This window comes from Notolabrus celidotus, chromosome 13, assembly GCF_009762535.1.
Source record: "Notolabrus celidotus isolate fNotCel1 chromosome 13, fNotCel1.pri, whole genome shotgun sequence".
In the NCBI taxonomy this organism is placed as follows: Eukaryota; Metazoa; Chordata; class Actinopteri; order Labriformes; family Labridae; genus Notolabrus; species Notolabrus celidotus.
Window position 1 is genome coordinate 22,501,659 of NC_048284.1, and position 22,581 is coordinate 22,524,239.

The window sequence follows — 22,581 nt, forward strand, 5'->3', positions numbered from 1 at the left end:
GAATCGTGTGTCCTATGAAATTTCTCCTCACCAGGGAAAACGGATGAACTGATCAAACAGAGATTGAATGATATCTCTAAGAAGCAGAAAATAAGAGAGAAGACGGATAAATTTAGACCCTTCTTCTCTCACCTGCTCCAGTCTCGAGCTGCTGTACTAGAAGCCACTGCATCCAAGTCCAAGCAGCAGCCCCAGACAGAGCCTGACCTATTCAGCGGTAGGTCTTCCGAACTTCACCCACTTGTGGCTGCAGCACTAGCTACTATAACCAAGAAGCCCAAATCCAAGCCAACTTATTATGAGCCTCTAGCAGTTTTTTCTGATGCCATGCTCAAATTCAATGCACGCCCAGCAAGGGGAGAGAAGCAGCCAGTGGACCTAACGGCCCCTGACAAAGGTACACAGCATCAGGTGGAGACTGTAGGACAGCAGGAGACTGTGGTCAGCATTCCCAAAACCCAGACTGAGTCCCAGCCTCAACCACCCTCAGTTGCAGCTAAACCTCAGGGCACCACAACCCCACCTGTGTCAAAATCACACAAATCCAAAAAGCCCATTCCTCTTCCTCTGATCCGCTCAAAGACCGGCAGAATTATACTACCTGCATCTCTTAAACCACGTAAGTTTAGACGTCATATTTTAACCTTTCTTCAAGTTTTCCTCAAATTATTTTCTTACATTTGTGATTTCCTCTTTTCTTACAGTTGGTCAAGGCTACTACACATTGACGTTCATGAACCAGGACGGGAAAGAAGTGAAGACGCCTCCTGTCATCAAGCCGGCCACAGACCAAGACAAGAGCTTACCTGAATCATCATCACCAATCACCAACCATCAAGATTTAAGTAGCATTCAGATTTCTGACAGTGTCCAAACCCCCAAATCTCAACCAATTCCTTCGACTTCAAGTCTTCCACGCCCCCTCGTCCTCCAAAACAAACAAAGTTTTGTGCCTTTATTGGATCTGATGGCAGCCAAGGAGACCAGCGCAGCAGCACGTGTAAAGGAAACACAAGGAGCGGCCCCCTTGACTTTTGAGCATGTATATCCTACTACTGTTACTACTACTCTTACTGCTCCCCCTCCTACTTTGGTTGAGCCAAAGCCTGATCCCGACCCTCCCTTAGTTCGCCGTGGCAGAGGAAGACCCCGTAAGAACCCTCTTCCTGAACAATTACACCCCACTGTGGCCTGTAAAAGTGAAACATCTTTACTGGTAGAGGAGATAAAAACGGAAAATCAAAGTGTTGAAGTGACCAGAACACAAGCATTTGAAACCCCCCCACTAGCCAAACGAGGCAGGGGAAGACCTCGTAAGGATCCGTCTAAATCTGTACAAATGTGGAGACCTCCGGGTTATCGAGTAAAACGTAGTCCCTCCCCTAAATCCGAGGGGGACAGCCCTGACAGGTTCTCTGACAGTTTTCAAAGCTCAGGTGTTAAATGCGAGGGAGAAACCCCTTTGATGGGATTTAAGAGCACATCCCGGCCTTTGACCCGAGGTGCTTTGGGAAAAGACTTTCCAAGTGCAAAGAAACGCTCGTGGATAGATGTTGAGAAGGAACTGGAACCAGAGCTCGAGTCTGAATAGTACTCAAATCCTTCTGTCTCACTAAAGCCAAGGTACGCCATCATTTGACCTCAGAGCTTGATGCTGCTTTTTTCTGTGTGCAAGCACAAAACTCAGTGGACTTTTTTCACACTATTAAGTTAAGATGTCTTTGGTATAAATAATTAACAGAAAGCATTATGACTTCTGAAAAGTTTTTTCTTCAATATGTTTTTTTGTCAGTCATTTATTTCCTGTCTCTTACACAAATTGAAATAAACTGCACAGGTTGTGTTTATCTTTGTGAGTGAAACACGTGTTTCCTGGATAGAATCAGGTCTTACACTGCCTCATTAACTGAATGTACATTTATTTTTTATTGAGAGCTAGTTCGATGTAATCTTCTAGTTGAACTCTTTTTTTTTGTTACTAACTCAGTGAAAATCATCTGTGGTAGCACTTTATGTTTTTATGTAGAAATGATTTCTGCTCCTGTCTGTATAGTTAACAGCAATGATCTGAAGTCTGGGAGTTATTTCAGAGATCTGTACAGACTCCTGGGGATGTGTCACAAGCAATCAAGATGAAAGCTTTCAGCCATATATTGTATCTATGAAAATAACCTGTAAATATTATATTTCTTTTTTTATTCCAGTACATTTATTTTGTTGATGATGTTGAAACACTGGTTGTCTTGTGTCTAGTTTTACTGACAATGTGAATATCATGTGGCCTTTATTAATAAAAAATATGACATGCATCTTTTGAATTAGCATCAAGTTACTCAAAAACAAAAGCATCTTAGTTTTAAGGATGTTCTGGAGGGACTCATCCCTGAGTCGTTTAAACTGAAAACTTAGTTTTTCTCAGTCGCTTTGGTACATTTCTCGAATCATCCTCGACATTTGCAAAACAGTAAGTGCATTTCTCAAAACAATTCGTACAAATAGCAAAACACCATGGATTACCTGCAAAAGCCAGTATCTTGTTAAAAATCCTTAGTTCATCTCTCAAAAGTAAATATCTGTGTCAATGAACATCTCAGTGCCATCAGAATGACAAGTCCTTGTGTCATTGTGTACGGATAAGACAGTCAAACTGCTTAGTCATGTTGTCAATATAACAGTGTACTCTGGAGGGACGTTCTGATGTTAACTATGGCTTAAGTTTTGATGACAGTTATTGTAAATTGTAAGTTACACCTTAGTGTATTGTGGCTCTTATCACATTAGGAACGCGCATATGTCCTCTGCCTCTTCCTCCACCTCCCAACTCCTCCACCACGCAGCCTCACTCCTCTTCCTCTTCTTCTTCTCTCTGGCTGTTGACCCAGTCCAATTCCTTGTTCTTCCATTGCCAGTCATTGTAACATTGTGTTGTGTTCCGGCTATATATATATTTGCCAGTTGATGGTTCATGAGATTCACCTTTGAGCTATGTCAGAAAACTGGTTGATCATTGGTTGATCTAATGCTTCACACATTTCCCTTCGTTAGAGAAAGTCAAGACTCACCTTGGAGCAATTTACCAATTCAGGACAGATTTAGAAAAAAAGTCTGATGGAAATGTTCAGAAATATGACTTACATAATCTGACAACATGTTCAACCATTTTGCATGTGAAGACTTGTGTGATGAACTAATGCCTAAATGTTGTTGAGGGTGACACTATTCAACAGAGACCCATTATAATACATTTTGATCAACATGACATAAACCCTTGATAATGTAGGAAACAGCAGAGAATTGAACATAATAATTTGCATGGATGTACCAAAGCATTTGCAACTTGTTCAAAGAATTGAGAAACTACTTTTTTGATGTGTACAAGTGACGCAGTGATGTGAAGATTGAACAAGTAGTTTTGAGAATTTCAATTCTGATCTGAGAAATGTACCGAAGCTGTAATACTGACAGGCAGACTTGTCTAATTTTAAGAAAACAATAGACTGTCAAAACTGAGTATAATCTATACAACAGCAGAGCTAGCACCACAAGCCTTCAGTCCTCCTCGCATGCTGATGTCCACATAATAATAATAATAATAATACATTTTATTTAGAAGCGCCTTTCAAAGCACTCAAGGTCGCTTTACAGACAGATTAAAACACAATAAATAAAACAACAGGATAAAATAAATAAAAACAACAAGCACATGCCTGTGTTGGATAGCATTACTCCTGTCAAGTTATTATATGCTAGTTTGACAAGACAAAATACATTTTCTTGATCAAAACGCTGTGCTACAAGATGCCATCTTGTGCTTGTTAACATTATAGCATTATGGCAGTAGCCTTTCCCATTAGGCCCAGCAAGTGGCTTAGACACAATATACGACAGGCCTAATATAAAAAATGTAATATGTTTTACCAACTAGCAATTCTAGTGAAGACAAGCGATGATGAAAGTTGACTAATTTGGTGCGTGAACATCTCTTTATGGTTTATAGACTAAATGTAGGTCTTTAGACTATTTGAATACAAAAATAATCAAAGTTTGTCTTTGAAGGAAGAAAGGAAATCTCATCTCTGTAAAGAATAGTGTTCGAGACCACATTCTTAGACAAATGTGTAGTGAGTAAATAAACCATCTTTGAAGAAGAGGCACTTTCTTCAAGATTTGTATCTGTTTTTTGTTTTTTGAGTGGCCCCTGTTTTCCATTAGGCAAGGCAAGGCAACTTTATTTGTATAGCACATTTCATACAGGAGGGCAACTCAATGTGCTTTACATTGAAACATTAAAAGCATTGGAAAACATTCAGACACGCATAAAAGAACACAAATAAAATGACAAATATAATAAAACATAGAAAAGAAAAGGGTAATTAGAAATATATTAAAAGTAAATTTAAAATTTGCATTTCAAGTGAGTTAAAATAAGCTAAGATAGGAAGGCAGTGGCAAATGAAAAAAGGCTTAATCTTTGATTTAAAAGAGTTGAGAGTTGGAGCAGACTTACATTAGAAAGAATGCAGGTTGAAGACAGTTGGCATTGGTTTAACATGATCTCAGGGTTTGAGTCAGTTCTTTAATGTTAACAATAAACAAACAAAAATATGCATAAATGCATTACGTGTCACGTGGTTGTATGATTGGATTGAATGAATTACTTGATTGGTAGACCCTCTCTCTACTACTGAAAATGACTACATCAAACAGACATGAACATGAAAGATCAATTACCCCTTAATGCATACAAAGGATACGTTCTCACGTCCAATCAGTGACCACACATGGATCTGAGTAACTAAACATTCGCCATTCAGCTTAAAGACTGCCCACAGTCTCTCTAATCCTATTAAACCAATTGGGTACAACATCTACAAAAGCTATTGATGTAATCATGAGATCGGTGCAGACTCAGATTCAACTAAATGTGGTGTCATGCAGGGAAACAGCTGAGTAGTTGTTTTTTCCTTGTCAGTGCAGAAGCGTCGAAACAACACAACATCGGTCCAGAAGTGTTGGTGGGAGGAAAACTGATTTAAAGAGACAGGAGGCAGCAGAGGAGAGCTGTAAACCCACTCAAGAGATTAGTGTCCACATGTCCCTGCAGCAGGAACACAGTCCGACTTTGTAAACCTCCGTGTTGAGTCTGTGGTGGAGTACTTGTGGTGGGAGGATCGTTACAGAAGCTTATTCACTCCTCATGCACGCTCCGCTGCTGCTACTGCTGCTGCAGGTCTGTGAGAGGGCAGGGTGTGCAGCAGTTCTCTGAGAGGTGACCAAAGGCTGCAAACAAAATGCCAGGAGAGGGATTCACCATCAAAAGTCGGATCAGGAATTTGCTTCGTTCACCATCTATTAAACAAAGGACATGGAAGACCAGGAAACAGGATCTCAGCAGGGTATTTATGCACAAATTCTACATTAATAACAGAACAAGATTAGTTTTTCAGTAAAGTAAGTTTTCATGTGTTGTGAGATATTTTGTTGTTAACACTGAACCAAACATTGTACAAAACAAGTGGAAAATTCCAGAGGTGCAGCATATAAAATGTGAAACAAAGCACCCTTTACAAAGTCATAATTAAAAAACTTTATTAAGCATTAATTCAAAGGTACTTAACATTAACATCTCAGGGCAAAAAAGTATTATAAAAATTTCAAGAAATTACAATTTAGCAATCCAAAATACTCTCATGTAAGGTTCAAAATTAAATTATTAAGCCAAGTAAATGATTAACCAGTATTAACAAATAAAGTATCTTTTAATAATCATTTTAATAAAGGGGGTGTTTGCAGATTCCTCAATAAATGTAATTGTATGATCAATAAATCATTTGCTAGGTTAATAAATAATCCATAAATCATTTACCAGGCTCAATGGATTAAATTTAAATTATACATTAGAACAAAGTCTGGGTTTCCAGGTTGTGAAAAATAATTTCTGATGGTCTAATTTATTTTAACAGTTGTAAATGTGTGTTATCTGATCCTTCTCAATGAGCTTATCTGGGATAAGTCAGAAAACATATTTATAGAATGTTATACTCTGAAGAACAAACAATTTAAGAGGCTTTCATAAGTTGTGTGTTTTTGAGTCTCACTTGAAATTGTCTGATTGTGTTTTAATGATTAACTGTTGTAATTTAATTTGTCTGAATAGGACACAGTAGACTCAGGTTCATTCATGTAATCAATTACACTTAACAGCTGCTTCATAATTCCCAGGACAGACAGACTGCATGACTTGCCAAGCTTTCTGCCAAGTTGTCTGTTTCATTACTACAATTTACTTAATCTGTTGCCTCTATTTTTAACATCTCATACACCCAACAGATGAAAGGATATTATTGTATAACATATTGCTATTTGAAGCTCACCATTTGACACGTTGAATAAAAGTAAACAGCTCGTAAATGCAAAACTCAAATGAGAAAATGCATAAATCAGGTGTGCTCACACTGACTAATAAATACATTCGTTTTCAATGTGGCAGCTGTCACACCTCAAATAATCACATGCCAGACAGATCATTGTTTTCTTTAAGTTATAGGACACTCGGCGCTTCTGAGTGCACCAACCTCAGAACTACCTTAAGTATTTTGACTGAAGTCGGCACATTGTCCTCATGTGCTGCAACCGCACTAATCCATTTCTGTGTTTTGATTAGCTGACGAGGATGCTTAGTTACATCACTATTGGTTTATGTGTAAATAACTAAACATTAACTTCTCTCTATGATGAAATCCTCAAAATAATTTGCACACAGGTGACTTTAGAGAAGGTGCTGGGAATCACTGCATCAGGAAGCTGTGGTCTGGCCTGTGACCCCCGATCCGGACTGGTGGCATATCCTGCTGGGTAAGAAGAGAGATGCTCCATTTTTGCATAGTTATCTTGACATCTGACCTTTGACTCATCAATACTCACAGCTTCCTTATGATATCTACCTCGCTCTGATGCTCATTGAGCAAATATCTGTGTGTCTGTGTGAATTATCTTTGCACCATCTCAGAGGAACTGAGGAATAGAGATTGTAAGCTTCCTCATCATAGACACTCCAAAGCTTCTTTTTATCCTTTCCTCAGGGAGGCTTCCCTTGGCTCTTTCTCTGATTCACTGAATTAGAAACTGTTGTGTGGTATTATTACATCTGTGCAAACAGTGGCCCAGGCTGTGTTAACTTGCTCAATGCAGATAATACAATAAAAAGAGACATTTGATCAGCAAGTTGGAGGACGTAGATCTACAGTGGCAATGCTCAGGGCCCTGAGAGCTGCAGGGTGAAAACAGTTAAAAATCAGGCATGCTGACTCCCACGAGGTTGTTGCAGAAACTGTGCACTGAGCTTCTTTTGTGTTGTTCTCAAATCTTCTGACAAAGCTGAATTAATACTAAGAGGGTCAATGGCTGTGTACTGTATTGTTTGGTGTTTGTGAGTGCATGTGTGAGAGAGAACCCAACGGGCGTATGTGTTTGTGTGTGTGCCCGCGTTTGTGCATGTATGCGCATGCATGGGCATTCCTGTGCACATACGTGGGTGGGCAAATGTGTGTGTATCTTGTTCTGACTTTTTCTTCAACAAGCTTTATACTTCAAACATTTTTGTACAATCTGGCAGTCCACCCACAGTCTCAATTTAAATCAGTTTAAATCAGTGCAAGCTGTGGTACCATACATAACAGGTGGACTATTATGTGCTGCTGTAGAACAGGATATAAAGGGGAACTTTTCCCAGCAGGAAACAATGGGGTTATGTCTGTTAGAATTTGAATGTGGGAATTATCACATAAAAAGTGAATGAATCTCAGGGGGAGGCCAATATAACAAAGTCTTCCTAAAGTCAACAGAATTTTACTTTGAAGTGTTCATACCATATTTACACTGATACAAAGGCAGGAAATGTTATTGTACCTTCAGTGCCAATGAGATTTTTTTTCACTTCTCTCTATTCATATTCTGTAGCTTTCTAAATTCTATTTTCAAAGTTAATTTAGCTTGGTATTTGGAAATAAACTTTGTGTGTCTCCGTGATAAAGTAAATGTAAAGCTCCTGCTAGAAGCATAGGGTTTAACTGAGCCATCACATCTAAAGTTAAGACATTTACCTTTCAGCACCACAAACGCACACTTGTTGACGTACTACTCAGTGAATTTTCAGACCAGTGAACTGTGCCAGATTAGTCATTTTTTCCTCCTTACAGGCTATACTAACACAATTTTGTTAAAAGTTTGTAAAAGAAATGTGGACGGAGTTGGGCTAGTTCTGTTTTGTTTTGATATAATATAATGATTCAACTTGTTCTCATTGAGCAGAACAAAGCCAAGTTGACATTTGCCTTCTTTCTTTGTGTTAACTAACTGCATTCACACGTCCAGTCTCGGGTGTGTCGGTGTAGCTACGTGTCATTTTTTCTAACAGACATATTTTTCAGTTATTTGGCCAAGGGAACTAATCTTGTGTCGTCGATGTGGGGATGCTATCGTTAATCAAACTATGTCACCGTTGGACGGAGCCTGGCCAAGTTTACTTTTGGTTTTAAGCTACCTAACCAGATTAATTTGTCTTTGTGAACTTAAAGAGTAGACTGCTGCAACATTATGCACTTACTAACCACCACGCTAGTATGTTTACTGATAACACATCTTTACTATCAGTTACCTCCGACATGCTGCAGAAAAGGAAGTAGGTGAATCCAAACACTAAAATTATTGTTCATAATTCACAATTACTTTTTGACCAAGTTTTAGTTTGAAGGGTGACAAGCGCCCAGAATTGCGGCTCTGCGAACGCGACGACAGGCGTAAAACCAGAAGCATCACGATTTCATGTAGCACCTGTTGTAGCACAATATTTGTCCTAAAGACATGAAAGTGATATCTATTTATATCTACTGTTATTGAAAAACTCATGTCAAGAAAGGCAGAAGTAGTAGTATTTATCCTAAGTAATAAAACCATTCTGTTTAGATAAAAAGATATTTTGAAAATACAGAAAATTCACCATAAAATTATTCAGTGAATCTTTCCAACCTAGGGGTCACCTCCATGTTCCAGGGTTCTATCTTCTCAAATGCTGATTGTAGGCTTCTACATTGGAAAGGTTTTTGCACAGTTACAATTTTATGGTAGATGGGCAATTCAAATGTATTTGACTAGTTAAAACTGGTTCAACTCCTTTGAAGAAATATACACCTTGAGTAAAAAAAAAAACACCTCAAAGAATGTAACATAATATTCTCTGAAAAGTATTTTTAATGTGTCATTTTAGGAGTATATTGAGTCAAAGGAACTTAGGAATGATACACTCCCTTTCAATGCTCAAGCCCTCATTTTAAGATACTTACTGGGGTTTAACCTGGAACAACAAACCTTTGTAGCAGTGTTAGATGTGGGATTAATCCCAGTACAGCATGAAATGTACACTAGAGCTAATGAATGGTGCCCATAGGCTATTTAATGAGTACCCAGACAAATGCATGCTTAAATAAGTACAATAATTTAGCTTTAAGGAGTTCATCTTGTGTGACATCAGTAAACAGCTCACAGAATAAAGCTGTATTATGGATCAACTGAGATTAGTTAACTCTGCTTTATTTCAGTTTACATTACGTACTATCAGAGTAACATTGTATGAATTCCAGTGTTATATCAGAGCTTCAGTATTTATGAGGTCACGGTGTTCAGCTAAGGATCCTTAAGCTGTACTACAAATAAAGGCTGTGAAGAAAGAGTTCATTTATTCTTTTGTTGACCTAGAAGACCTGTGTTCGTCAAGTGTTGGCATTTCTTGCAAGGATCTTGACTTAAGACATATAAGAACGCTGTTAATGTCAACTGTCAACTTAAACCATCCTTTTTTTCTTCTGTGCAGGTGCGTGGTTGTCTTGCTGAACCCCAAAAAGAACAGACAGCACCACATTATCACTTCAAGGTGAGTGAAACACAAACACAATCTGAACTTTAAGCAAAGACTGTTTTGAAGAGGGATATGATGCTGTCAGGTTCAAAGACACATCTATCAACAAAGAATCAAACAAGAGACATCAGTTAGCATGTAAGATACTTGCAAGGAGAGCAAGAGAAGGTTTACACTCTTCCCTAAACTCTCACCCTTCTCTTGCAAACCTTTCTTTTTATTGTATTAGGAACGCCCTAGTTACAATAGTGGCGAGTAAGCATAAAGGGAGGGATTTGAGGCTTCTCACACACACTAACATTGTTCAGTCATTACTATATGTGTATGTGTTGCGCAGGTGTGATCCATCACTAGGCACACTGTCCTTCCTCATTCTGCTTGTCCTCGGATTGCCCTGCTTAAGGTCAAACGTTCAAGGAAAATGAAGAAGTAGATTATACAGCACAGTTATGCAGCACATGATTTTTGTAGAAACCAGACTATACTGGTTTCGACTGTCCATGAACTTCTCCTTTTTATTATAAATGAAACTCTCCCTTTTCAACTGCAAATGAACTTCCCTTTTTAAAGACATTTCAGACAGTATGATAAAGACAGTATGATTATAACAATATGATGAAAAACAGTATGATTAAACAGTATGATTTAGACAGTATGATAATCCTATATACAGAGTAGACAATTATTCTAACATTTCCCTCCTGTTTATCATATTGTCTATGTTTCATCATTATCCCTTATTGATCACTTCAGTCAGATTTTCGATCATAAGTTCACCAGTTAACACAGTACAACATTTACACTTAGAGTACTCATGTTTTACACATCATCATCATCATACTCATCTGGGTCTGGATACAGATCAGGATAGTTGCCTTCACGTTGATCTAAGAGTGGGAGCAGTTGAGCATAGTATTCATCCATTGGCTGAATTGCTGTGGTGATCATACGATTCAAAAGAGAACGCAGACAAGGAATACAACAACATCCACACAAGGTCAAAATTGCTGCAAACACAGCCAGCGATATCATTATGGAGGACACAAGAGCTTTATAACGTCCGAACACACTCATCCAAGTATCCCATATGGAGGTGTCAACACCAGAATGTTCCTTCATCTTCTTGTTCAACGTACGCAGCCCTTCAATTGCTGACGTCAAACTACCATCAGACGCAGTGTTGTTAGGTATAAACGTGCAACATTGTTCTCCAAACATAGCACAAACTCCGCCCTTTTCTGCTAACAACATGTCTACTGCGACGCGGTTCTGGAAGGCCATTAGAGAGGTTGCTGACAATTGTTCGTGTACTGCTTGAAACCCTCTTTGTGTCACATTACCCAATCGCTGTACGTTGTAGTGGATGTAGTTAATTCTGTCAACGTTCTTGTTTGTGGTACACCACCAGCAAATGGTTGACTCAAACCCTGCAGTTACTTGGTCCGCTAATTTGTATTGATCTGGTACTCCCCTTGGCACCCCTATAGCGTCTATATAAGTAGGATCAGCTTCTTCGCTCCATGTTTCACGTTTCTGACGTAAGAGGTGCACAGGAGATAAGACACTCATCAAATCCTCTAGTTGCATCTGATACACTGAGACGGGCAGTAATAAGGAAACTAAAGCGCAGACACCGGATGAATTTGTAGGGATTTTATCCCTGATTTTATCATCTCCACACCACCACCACACGTCTGCCCTTGCTACAGGATCAAATTTCGCTCCCATCATCATTGTTCTGGTACAACTCTTAGTAGACAAATTACCCAAATGCTGTCCTGTTCCTGTCAAATTAACACAGGTAAAGTTATACGGTGCCACCTCCTTTGAGAATAGTGGTTTTTTCATTTGTTGACGAGTAACAGGATACACCGAATCCCAGTGACCGCAGTTGCGACTCGAGTTTGTGTCTTTGGGGTTTGTGTCGTTCATTACAGGAACAACACAGTCTTCATCCATAGCTACAGGTACTATCTTCATAATTGGCCTAGGACCCATACACACTACACAGTCAAATTTTGCCTGGTAAGCAGCTTGTTCTACCAATAGAAGCCAGTTATTACTCTTACCAGACACTCCTGTAGTGATTTCCATCCACTCCACAGGACTAGGCTCTGCAAGTGCTATTATTCCTCTTTCTTTGGCCACTGAGGAAGTCTGAGTCTGTGTAACAGTGGTGTTCAAGGGATGTTGGCAGAGTTTAAGCAGGAATGATGTATCCCTGCCATCGCTCCAAGCCCATAACAGGAACAACCAGCACGGTGATTTTTGACTTGGGTCTAGGTGTATCCTTCCATTACCTGTGAGGTTAACATGCAACACAAATCCGTTGGCGTTCGTTGTCAATTTTAGCAGCCTTCTATGGTTTTTTGCACTTTGTGTTTGTGTATAGGAGGACCAATCACGACCTGGTGGATCGGCTACCAGAGTATCCCATCCGGTATTCTTTTGATCATTTGTCATGTAATATTCATACCTAGTTCCGTATGACGATGCTTGGACGCCGTTACTTCCTAAAACAGCACTCCATGGAATTGCTATCGTAGTGCTAGTATTTGACAAAACGCACACCGTGGGAATAAAGACGTGAGCTTGGTCTTTGTCACACTGTTCGTTTCCTGATCTCTTACTGTCTGTGCTTCTCTTTTCTCTTGACAGAGTGTGATTCTGGGTCGGTATTAATTTTGCAAAGACAGTGCTATTAGTTGGAGTCGGATGCGGGAAGAGAAAGAGCAGTGGCAGTACGAAAAGCAGCGTAACTACTATTAAAATGCACACTGTTCCTCTCAACCCACAGAAACCTGTACGCCGAAACGGATGCCACGGTCTTGGGCGTGGATCAATCTTTTTTTTTTTTTTTTTAGTTCTTTTATAGAAAATACCTTAAGATGATAGCTATCATCGCAGCTACAGCAACTGACGCCACGAAACACAGCAATATAACGAAATACACTATGTCTCTTCGTGAGTCTTTTAGATTTCTCTCATTCTGCTGCCAATCTTCTGGTGTCATTCAGGCGTTCGAGTGAGAAATCTTTTTATAAGCTGAGTAAATGTCTTTAAAATACTTCACTGGCTTTTGGACCTACCTAGGCTCTATACGCCTAAATCACACCCTATTTACCAGACTTATGCTCAATTACTCAGTGTCAGATTTTTCAATCGAAATAACCTTTTTGCAATGTGCTAGATGGATCCAAGTGGATCGTTCGGCTATTTTGACAGCAGTGGGAGTTGTCAACAGAACTTGGTATGGTCCCTCCCACTTAGGTGAGTGCCAATGCTTTTTCTTAACACTGCGCACCAGTACCCAATCTCCCGGTTCCGCTAAACTTTCCTTTACATAGTGCTTTAGCTACTGTTAGCGCATCTGGTGTTTTACTTGGAAATACTTCTACCCATTTGGTAAATGCATCGATTACCACTAAACAGTACTTTTTTCCTTCACTTTGGTTTAGCTCAATGAAATCCATATGCAATGTGTGAAAAGGACCTTTTGGTTCTGGAAACTTTCCTCTCTTAGGTCTAAGATTCCCTTGTGCATTATGTTTTGCGCATATTAAACATGCCCTACAAAAATTTTTTGAGTAGAGATTAAATCCGTATGTAGTATATTGGTTATGTATTTGTCCTACCATCCCTCCTGTTGAGACATGTGTTACACCATGGCTCAATATAGCTGCCCATTTGTAGAGGTTTTTTGGTAGGATCGGTTTATTCTCTGGTCATACATATATACCATCTTTTTTGATTGCTCCTTTATTTACCCATATTTTGTGCTCGTTTTGTGGACTTTGTTCTTGCATTTCTCTTAGTACTGTGCTATCTACAGAGGTGGATTCCTGTACTTGTTTTTGTAAGGCAAGCGTAGGAGTTCTTTCCGCTGCCTGCTTTGCTATCTTATCTGCAAATGCATTCCCTAGAGACACTGGATCAGTCCCTCCTGTGTGTGCTGCACACTTGCATATAGCTACTTCTGATGGGAGTTGTACTGCAGAAAGCAGTTCTGTCAGTAGTGTGGCATGTGTTACAGGTTTTCCTGTTGACGTCACCATGCCTCTATTTCTCCAATATTGGGCAAATGTGTGAACTGTGGAGAATGCGTATTGGCTGTCAGTGTAGATAGTCACCCTCTTTCCTTTCATTAGTCTACATGCTTCTGTGAGAGCCACTAATTCTGCTGCTTGTGCAGAATAGTTTCTTGGTAGAGGTTCTGCTTTTAAAACTTCCGTTGCTGTTACAACTGAGAACCCTGTTTGTGTCAACCCTGTGTCACTTTTTCTAGATGATCCATCTACAAATATCACTTCTCCTTCCTGCAGAGGTGCATCTTACAGATCACTTCTGCTTTTGGATACAGTTTCTGCTTCTGCCTGACAGTCATGTATGCTACCATCCTCTGGTAATGGTAAAAGTGTCGCTGGATTTAGTACTGTACAACGCTCTATTGTCAAATGCGGTTGTGAAAGTAAATTAGTCATACAGGACAGATGCCTGGCAGGTGATAAGAATGTCATGTTTGTCTGCAACAGCAGAGCAGACACTGCATGGGGAACTTTCAGTGTCAGGGGGTGAAACAACACTACTGTCGAGCTCACCTCTACAGCCATAGACGCGGCTATTACTGCTTTAACACAATGAGGCAAAGCACAAGCTACAGCATCTAACTTAGAAGAATAGTAGGCCACGGGGCGCATCTTGCTCCCATGCTGCTGCATAAGTAGTGAAGTCATATAATGCCCTTTGCAATCTACAGTTTGTATAAACTTTTTACTATAATCAGGTAGAGCAAGAGTAGTGCTGGACACCAAAGCCTGTTTAACTGCACAAAACGCCTCTTCTGCTTCAGGTGTCCATTTTAATGCAGAGCTCATTGTTAAATCTTCTTCGTACATTAGCTTTTGTAAGGGACCAACTATTTCAGCATAATTTGGGATCCAGCTTCTACAGTAGCCTGTTAAGCCTAAAAAGGACATCATTTGTTTCTTGGTTATGGGCTTTGGTGCCTGTAAGACAGCTGTTTTTCTTTCCGCAATTATTGTTCGTCCCCCTGCACTCAGAGTATGTCCTAAGTATTTTACGTGCGTTTGACAAAACTGTAATTTCCCTTTACTAACTTTGTGTCCTTCCGCAGCTAGATGTCTTAACAGCGCTTTAGAGTCTTTTTCACAAGTTTCTGTATCTGGAGAAGCTAAAAGAACATCATCTACATATAGTAGTATTTGACTCCCTCCTGGAGGTTGAAATTTTGCCATGCTTGCTGACATTACTTGAGAGTATATAGTAGGACTTTCGCAGTATCCTTGAGGCAACCTGGTGTAAGTATATCTTCTGCTGTTAAACGTAAATGCAAACCAAAACTGGCATTCTTTAGCTACTGGTACAGAGAAGAAAGCGTTACTGACATCTACTACTGTGAAAATTTTGGCCTTAGGTCACAGGGAATTTAGTAATGTGTGTGGATCAGGCACACATGGAGCACGCTGTATAACTGCACTATTTACTGCTTGTAGATCCTGCACCATTCTCCACCCAGTTGATGGCGCTTGTTTCTTAACTGGGAAGATTGGAGTATTACAGGGGGAGTCGGGACACTCGATTATAACTCCTGCTTAAACTCAAACGTTCAAGGAAAATGAAGTAGATTATACAGCACAGTTATGCAAAACATGATTATCCAGAACAGTTCAAACTGGTTTCATCTGCAAATGAACTTCTCCTTATAAAAACATTTCAGACAGTATGAGAAAGACAGTATGATTAAAACAGTATGATAATCCTATATACAGAGTAGACAATTATTCTAACAGATGCCACTGTAACATCATACATTGTATTGTGGACCACCTTTTAAAACCTCAAGGCAGGCATTTTAGCCGTTGCTGTCTTGGATTTTAGGACTGAAGTAAACATTTTTGGATGAGGGTGGATACACATTGATACATCTGCAGTATATGCTATTTGAGAAGATACCTTGTTAGCAACTTGTCAATCACAGGGAGCTTTGACCCAAGGTATTTCTGGCTTTATTTAATTTTACTCATAAATGGGCCATTATTTGAATGATTAAAATTAAAATTATAATAATTCTGTATAGAAGAAGACTTTGAAATTAGAGCATATACCCTCTGGGTAAATGTTGACCGGGGTAAACATCCAGAACGAAGTGGAGTCGTTTTAACATTTTCTTCCATACCATCAAATGTCTCCCCTCTCAAAGAGGCTGTATCAATATCTTTTACACGGTCTGTGATTCAAATGAGACAAACATTAAATATGTCCATCTTCATTTCTGGCATTTTCACAGGAAGACCATCACAGCTCTTTCCTTCTCCCCAGATGGAAAGTACTTAATCACAGGAGAGGTGAGTCTTCTTTCAAGTACCCTCAGTCTGCAGCATCTTTCTGCTTTGTTGTCCTCTGTCACACACACAGTGATTCATGAATGAAAGGCCCAAATCAGAGTCCCCTCATGTTCCACTGTCATGTGTTGGTCAAACACCTACGATTAAGTTGTAGTAACAGTGGATGCCTCAGCAAAACACGGTACCTTAATCCGCACTAGCCAATCAGAGACGATTAAAGACTTCTCTGTGTAAGTGGATGAACTCACAGTAGTTGTCATGACAGCAGAGATCAAAGCTCAAGAGATCATAAGCGGTGAAGAGGAGAAGAGCCTCTGCTGCTATTTTAAAAATGCCAATTTTTGGAGGCTGCCACCTCGAAGTGTTTGACTTTTAAAAGTGATTACAGAACGCAACTGAATTTAATGCTAAACCAGTAAATGTTCAAAGCCTGTAGGTCTATTTTACCAAGCCGAATGCTAATATAGTCAGAACCAAAATGGTGAATCCTCACTCACTCACTCACTCACTCACTCACTCACTCACTCACTCACTCACTCACTCACTCACTCACTCACTCACTCACTCACTCACTCACTCACTCACTCACTCACTCACTCACTCACTCACTCCCTCACTCACTCACTCACTCACTCACTCACTCACTCACTCACTCACTCACTCACTCACTCACTCACTCACTGATCACCATACAGAAGGTATTTTACATCAAGAACAGGATAACATCCCACTCTCCTTTTTATTTGTTTTCCTTTCATCATTTTTGCCTCCTTTGTATGCAGCCCTTTCTGTCGTTGATCCTGGTCCATTGTCAGCATTCTTTATGCTTCCTTTCCTCCCATTTACTAGCACTGACCTTTGAGAGGTTGTTTTACTACATTAAAAAAGGAGACTGCACAAATAGCATGCTGACCTTTTGATCCCTGAGAGCGAATAATGAGAACAGGTTGAGGGATAAGTAACTGTTTGCTGTGAGCAGAGGTCAGAGAGGATAATCTCTTAGAGTGCTGAATAGAGTAGACTGACAGGTGACTCCTATATGCTGCCTGAACCAGTGGTTTCACGCAATAATAAAAACATGCTACTACTTAGTCATGGAAGTCGACATAAGCCCTTTCATTGACTCAGATAATTTATTTTCTTGTAATTTTCTTGTGTCAACAAAATACAGTCCCCTTTATATCTGTTTATTCTTTTCCACCAGAGTGGTCACCTCCCCGCGGTGAGACTGTGGGACGTGGCAGAGCGGAGGCAGGTGGCAGAGCTCCAGACGCACAAATATGGCATCTGCTGCGTGGCTTTTTCCCCTAACGGGAAATACATTGTCAGTGTGGGGAACCAACATGACATGATGGTCAACGTCTGGGCCTGGAAGGTACCTCTTACTCTAAAATGCACTTTTTTTGCCTGGGCTGATGTTGTCATGAACATATTCACACCATAGACTGTGGTGGCCATTTTCCTCTGACATCATGCTCAGGGTGGGAAGCTCAATTGCAGATATGATATTTTCCTGCTGTAGTCCATATTGTAAATTCTATAGATTAAGATTATTGACTATCATTTCACTGCTTCCTTTTTTGTGCTTTGACAATAGATAGTGAAAATCTGACGGGACATCCAACCATATATCAATGAAAAAACAACATGTTTGTTAATCTTTAAGCTACGTTCAGCTCTAAGGTTAGCTCTGTAGCTATTACAAGATTACAGTTTATGTTAATACTATACCCCTTCCTTGCTAATATTAGCATCTAAAAATTGTCCACCTTTTCCATGTATGACATTAAGGCAAAATTAGCATTCAGTTATTTCCTTGCTATCAGTGCTATGAGGAAGTAACTAGTAGAATGCAAACACTAGCTGTTGTCCAGTGATACTGGGATTGCCAACTGTCTCACTACTAAATAAGGGAAAGATGCACAGTGCCATGGTGGTGTGAGAATGATGTGTGAATTCAGCGTATATTCACGTTCTGATTCAACTGGAAATGCAGAAAGTGTGTATATTCCCTTTAATCCTTACTGTATCATTATGTAACATCATATGAATAAATCTCAAAGAAATAACTGTTTGTCATTTTACATCAAAAACAGGCAAAAGAAAAATGAAATGCAAAAGAGGAGTATGACTCAACAAATGTACTTTTTCCATGGATACTTTTTGCTGCTCTTGACTGACTCAAGCAGTCTTTTGTCCTTTTGCACAGCCAGAGAGAAGTCCTTACATGATAAGTCACAGTTTACAGATATTTGAAGTTCATTTTTGCAGCTCTGTGCTGCATCTGTTTCTTGAGCCTGACCATGTAATGGCCATCAGAGAGAAAATCCTCTCCACACTTTTTTGCAGGACTTGGCGCATTCGCGCTGTATACAACTGATACGTGTGAGGGGGCCTGTGATTGGATGACAGGCGAGGCGGTGTGATTGGCACATGATCTGCTGTTTTATCTGATCTAGGATCTGTAGAGTGCAGTCTGCTGTGTTTACAAGAGTTAATAATCAATATATACGGTACAATTAAGGTCCCGTATGAAACAAACCAATTTAGCCCAATATACATGATGTCCCGGCTGATATAGGGGACAGTTGGCAACCCTAAGTGTGACCTATAGCTGTAGCTCATGGGTGGTAACATGTATTTTTAAAATGGGCATGTGTCTCTCTAAAAGTTCTCTATAAATGATCTTTAGGTCACTGAAGAATACGCAGTGCAATGATAACAACTAGCTTGATTCCCTGTATTTATAAAACGTACAACATTGAACACTGCAGTGTTATTATTTAGAATTTGACTTTCCCGACCTGAGTGTGATGCCTGATGAAAATGGAAGCTATTTGGATATGATGACTGATGCAATACAAATATCTAAGAATGTTCAATATAACCCCAGGGAAGTATATTCTTTGTGCTAAGATTACATTAGCACTGATGCTCTTCTTTGGTTTTAACTTAACCTTAATAGGTTGAAACAACTAGCCATGCTCAGTCCAGACATAAGTCATGTTTTGTAAAGGCTGTAAAAAGACAAAGCAGGTTTTAGCTCTCAAAAAGCTTTGATTTTAACTCATGCTGGTGTTTTTATCTCCTGCAGAAAGATGTTGTGGTGGCCTCCAACAAGGTGTCCAGTAAGGTGACTGGTGTATCTTTCTCAGAGGACAGCTCCTACTTTGTAACTGTGGGGAACAGACATGTCAAGTTCTGGTATCTGGAACACTGCAAGGCCAGCAAGGTATGTAAGGATTACGTTTGTGTCATTCTTTCATCCTTCCCGTTGTTTGAGCAGCGCTTGAGTGTTAGTTTAGAATGCTACTTGCAAGAAGTTCTGCACATGCATGCACACGTTTTGAAACGTTGCAATGAAAATTTAGTATCAACGTACACAGAAAATATTGTATTTAGTGTCGAAGTAACCCCACCCTTTGTGGTGTTTAGGCCAGTGCTCCTGTTCCTCTGCTGGGCCGCTCTGGGCTGCTGGGAGAACTGAGAAACAACTTCTTCTGTGATGTTGCCTGTGGTCGAGGCTCTACGTCTGACTCCACCTTCTGCATCACCTCCTCCGGCCTGCTGTGTGAGTTTGACAGCAAGAGGATGCTGGACAAATGGGTGGACCTACGGGTGAGTGAGTCACAGCAAGTAACAAACAGTGACAACAGGTTGTTTGAGTGTTTTTCAAGATTATTTGACCTCATATCAGAGTGATGCTGGGGATCTAAGGTTTATACAAAAAATCAAATTAATCTTAAGTCTCATAATTTCTGTTATTATTTTGTATAGCTGAGTGTTGTCCAGCCAGTAGTGTTATGATCAGAGCTCAGCTCTGGTGTTTAATAGAGAGCTAAATGAAGGTGTGCTGGTCCTGCTCATGAGTCCTGTCAGAGGATCAAAGAGGGATTAACAGTGGGGACAAGGACAAGTACAGGATATGTTTGGAAGTTCTCCAATGAGGACGCTTTTATGTTCCGCTGCTACCCTCTGTAACCTCTGTCCTGACTGACTGGCTGGACTCCTATGAGCTTAGCTGCATTTGTTTATCATATTTTATTGCAGAGTTTGAATTTACCAAGATGTAAATGTAATATTGTATTATTTGCTGCATTTTAGACGGGCGTGGCTCAGTGTTTGTCTCTGTCAGAGGACTTGATCTTCTGTGGCTGTGCAGATGGAATGGTGCGTGCCTTCAGCTCAGTTGACCTGCACTTCGTCTGCACGCTGCCGCGGCCACATCCTCTCGGCACTGACGTCTCAGCCGTCACGGAAGCCAGGTGAGGAAGAGCTCAGAGGGGACAGAGCCTTACCCTGGCAGGGATCCAATGCAGGATCAGATACTCTCTATTAATAGTGCCTCTTTCATCAACTGGCATCTCTATGCAGTCTAGTTGATATTTTTTTTTTTTAGTATAACTAGAACGATAGCCAGAGTGAAACAGAAGATGTTTCACCAGACAGAGTGAGGGGATCCTGGTGTGGGTGTTTCATGAATATTCTGCTGACTCTGTTCAGTTTGGCTGCTGCAGCATCTCTGACTAGCAGACAAATATCTTTCTTGTTATCCAGAGAAACTCTGAACAGAACAGAGAGACAGTCTGTCCTGACCCAAGATATTATACTGACGTCATATAGGAAAGTAATGTCACAGACTTAAGTTGAGAAGCCACAAAAGATCGTATCTTACTGAACTATTTAGCAAATGAGTTTATTTTTTATTGCCAAAAAATGATTTTAATTCCATCATGAGTTGTAAATTCAACAAAGCATAAAGTATTTTGAGGTGATGTTGTCATATCCTGTATAAAACATGGATACAGTCTCAGTCCTAACACCCATTGGTTTCTGAAGAGGTGTTTAAAGCATGATGATAGCAGGTGCCATATTGGAAATGCTGACTCAACCTAATTTTCAGTCACCAAGACACATGCTAAGAGTTGGAGCTGAGCTGGGCCTCAAGCCTCTGAGCAAACAGCCACTTGTGCCTGTCTGTCAGTCATGTTAACCACGCCCCTAGTTGTGCATATTGACGCATAACTCTAAGTTTTAATATCTTCACAACAGATATGATTTAGAAACATTTCTGGTCAAACTGTTTTACAAATCTAAGAGAGAAAAAATATCACGATCTCTAAACATCTTCTTTCATTTCTGTCCCTCAAGCCATCTATTTTCCACCAAGACAGACGCTCGTTACCCAGATGCCATTGCTGTCACCTATGACCCAGTCAGCCACTGGCTCAGCTGTGTTTATAATGACCACAGTCTTTACGTGTGGGATGTGAGGGATGTCAACAGGGTGGGGAAGGTGCACTCTGCTCTCTTCCACGCTGCCTGTGTCGGAGACTTGGAGGTAAACAGGAAATCCGTGATACATACCATCTTGACCACAGTGACACAGGAAGTTTAAACCAACCACTGGTTCAGTTACTCTGTAATAATTACTCTGTCGGTTGAAGGTTAAGCATCAGATTCAGGGAACATAAACTCTCATCAAGTGCTAATATTGTGCTTTTTGTAAAGTTTATTAAGGAACTAAATAATAAATTGAGGTATTTTCATTTGATATCAGCAATTATGCTAATTAAACTGTATATTAAATGTACAGTCTCACTCTAATAAAAGGTGATCAAAGGGCAGTTACCTCAGATTCTCAAACACGCATTTTAGATTGCATGTCGTAGCTTTCTAGAAGTGATTCAAGCTAAAGTTCTGAGTGAGAGGAGAGTCAGAGCGGAGCTGGAGGAGGATTGGATGGGAGGTTGTGGGGCATTGAAGGGGATGTAATGGGGGAATTACAAGTTAGGTAGAGGGGTGAGAGAGTGGAGTAAGGGGGAAATCTAGGGGGACTATAGAGGAGTTGCAGGGGAGTTAGAAGGGAGTAAGAGGGAAGTTTCATGGAATATGAGTTGGAGGGTAGTTAGAGGTCATTTTCTGGAGTAGTTGTGAAGACTTAAAGATTATTTGAGGGGAGTTTTTAGGGTGTTCGTGGGGGGGTTCAAGTGGAGTTTGAGGGGAGAAATGAGAGAGGAGTTTGTGGGAAGTAAGATGGATTTTTTGGGAGATACTGACACATGCATTTTAATGAATTTAGCCTGAGGAAATGTTTCAACTTTTATCTTCCCCAGATATTTCCAGATGTTTCTGGAGAATTTGGTGCTGGTTTGGCATCCGGTGCGTTCCTCACTTGCTCAGCTGATAACACCATCAGACTGTGGCGCCCAGACGACTGGACTCACTCTCCAAATATCATCAGCAGTGTGAGTTTGTCTTGGACAAAAGAAAATTTGACATTTCAAATACATAAATTCATCC

General features: G+C 40.1%; 2 protein-coding genes across 5 annotated transcripts in view; both read left to right on the forward strand.

Moving 5' to 3' along the window:
- The window catches only part of magl (MAX dimerization protein MGA-like), a 23,944-nt gene extending 21,635 nt beyond the window's left edge, over positions 1-2,309 (forward strand). For all 3 annotated transcript variants that reach the window (XM_034699480.1, XM_034699478.1, XM_034699479.1), the window contains exons 21-22: positions 35-619; positions 705-2,309. In XM_034699480.1, coding sequence (XP_034555371.1) covers positions 35-619; positions 705-1,591 — 1,472 coding nt within the window. In that variant the 3' untranslated portion in view covers positions 1,592-2,309. The remainder of the gene's footprint in view (positions 1-34; positions 620-704) is intronic.
- Positions 2,310-4,731: 2,422 nt separating this feature from the next.
- LOC117824481 (mitogen-activated protein kinase-binding protein 1-like) overlaps positions 4,732-22,581 on the forward strand; it is a 38,241-nt gene continuing 20,391 nt past the window's right edge. The window contains exons 1-10 of one of the 2 annotated variants that reach the window (XM_034699979.1): positions 4,732-5,396; positions 6,764-6,855; positions 9,869-9,928; positions 16,221-16,278; positions 17,483-17,653; positions 19,373-19,510; positions 19,714-19,896; positions 20,383-20,543; positions 21,430-21,619; positions 22,395-22,526. In XM_034699979.1, coding sequence (XP_034555870.1) covers positions 5,292-5,396; positions 6,764-6,855; positions 9,869-9,928; positions 16,221-16,278; positions 17,483-17,653; positions 19,373-19,510; positions 19,714-19,896; positions 20,383-20,543; positions 21,430-21,619; positions 22,395-22,526 — 1,290 coding nt within the window. In that variant the 5' untranslated portion in view covers positions 4,732-5,291. The remainder of the gene's footprint in view (positions 5,397-6,763; positions 6,856-9,868; positions 9,929-16,220; positions 16,279-17,482; positions 17,654-19,372; positions 19,511-19,713; positions 19,897-20,382; positions 20,544-21,429; positions 21,620-22,394; positions 22,527-22,581) is intronic. The other variant, XM_034699978.1, reaches the window with a different exon arrangement.